At 48.9% G+C, this 6,692-nt stretch overlaps 1 protein-coding gene across 1 annotated transcript; it reads right to left on the reverse strand.

Moving 5' to 3' along the window:
• Positions 1-1,979: 1,979 nt before the first annotated feature.
• LOC123102103 (pyruvate dehydrogenase E1 component subunit beta-3, chloroplastic) lies at positions 1,980-4,895 on the reverse strand. The gene is made up of 4 exons (XM_044523386.1): positions 4,583-4,895; positions 4,398-4,486; positions 4,275-4,309; positions 1,980-3,103 (listed from the first exon to the last, which is right to left on the reverse strand). The coding sequence occupies exons 1-4, from the start codon at positions 4,659-4,661 to the stop codon at positions 2,131-2,133; spliced, it is 1,176 nt and encodes a 391-aa protein (XP_044379321.1). The 5' UTR covers positions 4,662-4,895; the 3' UTR covers positions 1,980-2,130.
• Positions 4,896-6,692: the final 1,797 nt, after the last annotated feature.

A 6,692-nucleotide genomic window follows, 5' to 3' on the forward strand; every position in this document is an offset into this window, starting at 1 on the left:
GGGTGCTGCTGAAGCGTGACGACATGGCCTCCCCGGGCCGTGGCGCGGCGCTCGATCCCCCCGTGCCGCCTGCCGACTAATTTGTCATCAAGAGCCGACTAGTCGCCCAGTGACAGCAGCGTGTGTGCTACTGTATATGCTACAGAAGTAGAGATTCCCTGCAGCGTCGACCGTACTGCGCGCAACAACATACGGCGGGCGCCAAACCAAAACACCCTGCACGCATGCGTACGCTGGCTAATTAATTATAATCACGCAACGACGGTCTTGTTCCGAGTTCCGACACGCCATACTATACGCTGTTTTGTCCAGCCTGCCTGCCAGTGGCCGGCCTAGTGGATACGCGCGGAGGGCAGAGGCGGTCGCGTTGTTTATTCGGCGGTCGTGCGGTGAATAATCTCGCCACGACCTCGGCTGCCTGATACTGCAGTACTACCATACGCTGTTTGATTTGTCGCCGCGTGCGTGCGTCCGTCCGTCCGTCCGTCTACAGCGGTCGACCTGAGGTGACCAGTGAAGGACCCGTGGGCGAACGTCCTGGAGCCATGCCCACATATGGCGAAGCAGCCCACGACGGGGAGCTCCTACTCTGGGAAATTGCAAGGACGCCGCGCCCCCCGTCGTACCATTGCGTGGCCTGGCTGCTGCTTTACTTTACAGGCCTAGGCCGGTGAGTGAGGGTACGTTTCCCGCCCTGTGCCACGATATCTTGTCCGGCCCGGCCAGTGAGCCACTGGGGTGGAAAATGGAAACGATGGCATTGCACCTCTCCCAGATTTGCAAATCCACCCTTGCCTGCTCCTCGCCCCTACTCTACAGCTGCTCACTCTCTCGCTCTGCTCTGCTTCTGGTGCAGCTGCAGCTGCGGCCAAACCACAAGAGAACAACGGACTAACTAGTTGTGAGCAAGCAACTCAGCTCTGTTTGGAGCGTGTCTGGCTAACTGGCTGCTCCAGGATGCGCACACGCACGAGATGGGTATGAATCCTGGCTGCATCTACTACTATGCAGCGCTCATCCAACATTGCCAGCCACCACTTGTTAGGAACTCATCATACACGCATGGCAAGTGGCGTCAACATCAGACCCCCCCCCCCCCTGTTCCAAGCGACGATGACACCACGGTAGCGTGCTCCTTCCTGAAGGTGTTGCTCGGGGGCTGCTCAAGCGGCGGCGGTTCGGTGTCGACACATGCATTCTGGTTAGCTTCATCTTGGAGGCTGCGGCGACATAGGCGACACTCGTCTGGTGGAGCTACTGCCGATGGTCGAGGCATCGTTGGCAGTCTGCGCCATCAGGTTCGGGGTGCTCAGGGGGAAACCCCAGATTTGGGTCTTCCGGATCGGATGATGATGGCGTTCTATCGCTTTCTCTTCTGAGGGCATCGTCTTGGAGCAAGTGCTGGCTGGAGGGATGGTGGAGCGGTGTTTCATCCCACACTTTGATGGCGGCGGAGATCGATGGCATGGCGCTGTGGAGACTCGGCGTCCGACGTGCGGAGATGGGCTCGCGCAGGAGGAGGTTGCTGTCTGACGTCATGGTGACGTCGATGGCAGAGTGGCCAGACAATGTAGAAGCCTCAATATGATCTGAAGACCTGTGGAAGATGGCGGCGACGACACACAAGTGCGTCTGACCGGATTGTGCCCCAGACCCGGTATCTGACTCGGCTGGGGCTTCCGAATGAGTTTCAGCTTCCGGCTTTTAATGTTAGGCTTAAGTGAGTGGTTTGGGTAGTGACCCAACTAGCACCTCTTCATCATTTTGGATAGGAATAACGGAGGGAGTATGTGATTAAAAACGTTCTTATATTTTGAGACGGAGGGAGTATGTGATTCCAGAGTCGAATCAGTAAAACAAATATTACTAGGATGGTACGTAGTAAATAAATGAATAACAGCAGCACACATCCTCCACCGACCAAGCAGAAGGATGATCAAAACCCAGGAGCATCACAGCTTACATAGAATGGGCAGATGGACCAAGAAACAACAGCTAAGGGTACACTTCAGTCTTCCCAGTATGATACAACGTCCACGGGATGGCGAAACACACTAATTACACGACAAAGCAAACTGGACACGCACGCTGCTTCTGAATCCTCGAAACATGTAACTCATGACAGCGTTACTATTGGCAGATCTCCTCCACCGCGGCCACGATCTGCGCGGGCTGCACAACGGTCGCGTCCTCCAGGGTCGCGGCGTACGGGGTCGGCACGTCCTGCGACGACAGGCACACGGGGCGAGCATCCAGCTCGTCCCAGAAGTTGTCGATGATGGCCGACCTCAGGCTGGCGCCGATGCCGCCTGTCCGCATGCACTCCTCCACGATCAGCACGCGGTGGGTCTTCTTGATGGAGTTCCCTATGGTGTGCAGGTCGAACGGCTTCAGCGACCTGATGTCGATCACCTCCGGGTCGTACCCCTTGTTCACCAACGTCTTGACGGCCTGCATCACGTGGTACCTCATGCGGGAGTATGTCAGGATGGTCAGCTGCGAGCCTGGACGCACCATCTCGGCCTCCTCCAGGGAGCAGATGTATTCCTCGTCGGGGATCTTCTCCTTCAGGTTGTACAGAAGGACATGCTCGAACAGCACCACAGGGTTATCGCTCCTTATGGCAGCCTTCAGAAGGCCCTTCGCATTGTAAGGGGTAGAGCAAGCGACCATTTGAATGCCCGGGATAGACTGGAAGTAGGACTCAAGGCGCTGCGAGTGCTCCGCACCAAGCTGACGACCAACACCGCCAGGGCCTCGGATCACAATTGGGATTTTGAACTGGCCGCCCGAGGTATAAGGAAGCATACCGCAGTTGTTTGAGATTTGGTTGTAGGCAAGGAGAAGGAAACCCATGTTCATCCCTTCAACAACTGGCCTGAGCCCCTGCATTGCTGCTCCGATTCCCATACCAGTAAAAGAGTTCTCAGCAATAGGGGTATCAAGGACGCGGAGGTCTCCAAACATCTCAGACAAGCCTTTGGATACCTTGTATGAACCTCCATAGTCACCGACATCCTCACCAATCATGCACACGGTTGGATCCAAAGTCATCTCCTCTATCATGGCTTCACGAAGGGCCTCAAACATCAAAACCTCATGACTAAAGAGAACGAAAGGATAATCAGTCAGGCATTTTCCGACAGGCAGAATGATAGGTACGGTATAATAAGTGCAAACTCATCCTTCACTGCTAAATTCAACATGTATATGTCATATCTGCATATAGCTAACAGAACTGCAGCATTCATTCATTTAATTATTCAAGCAGTATAACACTTACCATCTTGTAATGGAACTTACACTAACTATAGTAGATTCACTGCAGATAATGTGGGAAGACTGGGTAGTTTACCCGAGGAAGGTGAGACAGTTATTTAGTCAATTCGAAAGCAGGTAATTTGATGGATTCAGAGTTTATATTACTTGCATCTGCAACATATAGCGTCCAATTTTCCCCCACCAACTGATGGGGCATGTGTATGGATTTAAATGGATAATAATCTGCCTCCTTTTTGCTAGTTACAAGCCAGAACTGACGGCTTCAGAGAAGTATCAAGAAGTTGTTTGCAACAAATTTCTACATCCATCTTCAATTTTAAACCCAAGCAAGTTAAACCTTGTTCTCGACTCACAAATGGATGACAGCAAATTTTTAAGCAGATAACTTCATATTTGCATATTCACGCGTATTACTTACTAACATTAGCTCTTGTGCCTAAGTTTGTACAATTTTTATTATATTAGCTTTGATTCTTCACATACGGCTAGTATGAAGACAAGGTAACCACATGTTGCAAAACCAAGTAAGGTCTAAGTGGTCACAAACAGTGTTTTGAATTTTCAAAACATTGAATATATAAAAACTTCAAACAGTTTGATGAGTCAAAATCAAGTGTAATTGGAACATGGATTCCTTAGGGTCAGATAAGCTGAGTCATAAAACATGATATAAATTCAACTACACACACTGGAAAGGACAGAAGTTTGCAAGGAACAGGCCACCCTCCCTATATAGCAGTCATCGCATTCACATCTATATAAAGCCACAAATCTTCTGTCAATTAAACAAGGCGCAGGCACCTATTACAACTACACAAATCAAGCAACCTATTCATATGAAGGGAGTAATCGATATCTGGTGTAGGGAACATCTAAATTAAGCTGAACTGTTTGTCCAATTAGAACCAGTTCATACGTTTTTCTCTTTCCCAAGACCAATCACACCCTTGCTACTGTGAACAAAAACGACTAGATGATGGCACACAACTCACCCGCCCGTATCGGAGCTCGCAAGCTCACCCTTGGCCTGCAAAGGCACAAAAGCAGACCAATCAATCAGTACGCGCGACGCATCACAGCAAGCAATGGGAGTTAAAATCACAGAGGAAAGTAACTGCAACAACGGCGCGGGCCACCAGCCCGGCCCTCGCCCGCGTCCAGCCCGGCCTCCTCGCCGCGGTGGCCACCCGCACGCTCCTCGGCACTGCGCAAGGTCAAATTCCTCAGTGGCTTCGCATAATCGTAGAGCGCGCGCGAGCAGAGGAGAGATTGAGGTCGAGGGGACTCGGCGCGTGCGTACCTGGTGGGACGGCGGCGGATCTGTGCCTGGAGAGGGCGGCGGCGGCCGCCGTGGCTTGCGGCGACGGGGCGACGGCCATCGGTCTCGCGCTCGTGGTGGTGCGGACGCGGCGAACGTACACGGTGTGGCGCCGATTCAGGCGAGGTGGGTGAGGCGGAGGGCACGAGGCGACGACGCTGGTCGCGGCGGCGTAGGCGGGGGTTTATCGGCCCGGGAATACCGGAGGGGCCACCTGTCCGGCGCGATTCAGGACACGCGGTCTATGGACTTGGTGTATGCAAGGGTGGGAGATGTCCAACTAGTTGACGAGGGCAGATCCTATATGACGCCCGTGTGCGTCCGTTCGTCGCTGCTTCGCTGAAGCGAAGCGAAGCGAGCGAACGAGGCGCACGGGCCGGCCCACTTCGAGCGACACCTGGTTTTGGGAACCTTCTAGTAGGTTCTCTGAACCAGGTTTTTTTTTTATTTTGCTAGTTTTTCCCTTTTTTCTGTTTCTTTTTTTACCTTTTGTTTCCTTTTTCTGTCTCTTTACTTTCATTTAAACCCTTTTCGTTTAACTTTTATACTTTGTTTTCAAGAAAATGGTTCGAATTCCAAATTTTTTTCCTGATTTTAAAAATTGTTCATGGATTTAAAATTGTGTTCATTTTTTTAAAAAAAATCGAAATTTCAAAATTGTTCAGAGTATATCACAAAATGTTCAATATGAATTTAATATTTGTTTAGTGTATATAAAAAAGTTGTTCAATGTATAGTTAAAAATAGTTCAATGTATATTAAAAAAAATTCAATATATTTTTCAAATTTGTGCATTATATCACAAAAATTTACAGTGTGTAGTTAAAAAGTGTTCGGCGTACATTCACAAAAAATTCAACGAATATTCGAAACTTATAAAAATTCAACAAATGTTTGGATTTTCATTCGTGGTCAATAATTATTCACATTTTTTGTAAAAATCACGTTTTAATTTTTTTGAGAAAACATTATTGATTTCTTGAAGGAATGATTAAAAGACGAATCTACCTCTGTACATAACACCTATCTTTGAGCGCTGTAATTTAATCAGTCGCTGGTGCAGTGGCGAACAAAGCTGCTATGTCGCGATGGGTCGCGGGTTCAAGTCCAACAAACGATATATTTTATCGTAGCATTTCTCTTTTAGGTTCGTTCGTGGGAATGGGCCGGCCCGTTTTGCGCTAATCCTTCAACGGAGGCTGCTCGTTTTGATGCACGAGAGCGTCAGCTAGGAACACTCGTTGACGAGCGCTCCTTCGCCAGCAACGAGTGCTCCTTCGCCAGCCTCGCAACAATCACTTGGGGATGAGCTGAGATGCGTTCTCGGCAATTGCCACATGTCGTGCTCTGTGCGCTTCCTCCAAATTTTGGTTTTTATATGTTCTCGCACGCGTTTTTGAATTTTTAAACGTTTTTCCCTGGTTTTGCTTGACATTTTTGTTTTTCACCGGCCTTCCTACGCTTTTTTTTTGCTTTTGCGTGAGGCACGATTTTTACTTTGGCGAGAGGTACAACCATGCCTCTCGGAAATGAAAAAAAATAAGTTTTTTTTCTTTCACGAGAGGTATGATTTTTGCTTCCATGAGAGGCACAGTTTTGCTTTCTTCAGAGGCACGGTTGTGCCTGTCGGATAAAGAAAAAACGTGTTTTTTTGCTTTCGCGAGAGGCACCACCGTACCTCTAAAAAAACGTGTTTTTTTTGTTATTTTTTGCTTTCGCGAGAGGCACGGCCCGTGCCTTTTAAAAACAAAAAAACATATTTCTTTTTTTTCGTTCTGCGAGAGGCGCGGTTTTACTTCCGCAAGAGGCACGGCCGTGCCTCTTTCGTAAAGGGAAAAAACGTGCTCTCGGTTTGGTTTTTCCATCCATTTTTTTGTAAAAAAGTTTGTTAAAATCTATCAACATGGGATCTAGTTTTGAAGATTTCGATGCGAGGAATCCAGTGAAGAAATGGTTCCAGATTCGGATGCACGGTTTAATAGATAAAACATTTTGGATAAACAGATGTATGAAAAAAATAGAAAACTCACTAGTGATGACAAGTGGCGTGCATGCAGTGCACTCCTTGTCGCAACCTGAGGAGGTGAAAATT

The sequence above is a fragment of the Triticum aestivum genome, chromosome 5A, assembly GCF_018294505.1.
Source record: "Triticum aestivum cultivar Chinese Spring chromosome 5A, IWGSC CS RefSeq v2.1, whole genome shotgun sequence".
NCBI classification, from domain to species: Eukaryota; Viridiplantae; Streptophyta; class Magnoliopsida; order Poales; family Poaceae; genus Triticum; species Triticum aestivum.

What these genes read in the sequence shown, in the direction of transcription:
- LOC123102103 (XM_044523386.1), bottom strand. Translation starts at nt 4,661, where the DNA reads ATGGCCGTCGCCCCGTCGCCGCAAGCCACGGCGGCCGCCGCCGCCCTC. An exon ending in ATCCGCCGCCGTCCCACCAG is followed by an intron (nt 4,487 to 4,582) that starts GTACGCACGCGC and finishes GACCTTGCGCAG; the next exon opens with TGCCGAGGAGCGTGCGGGTG. An exon ending in TGGCCCGCGCCGTTGTTGCA is followed by an intron (nt 4,310 to 4,397) that starts GTTACTTTCCTC and finishes GTGCCTTTGCAG; the next exon opens with GCCAAGGGTGAGCTTGCGAG.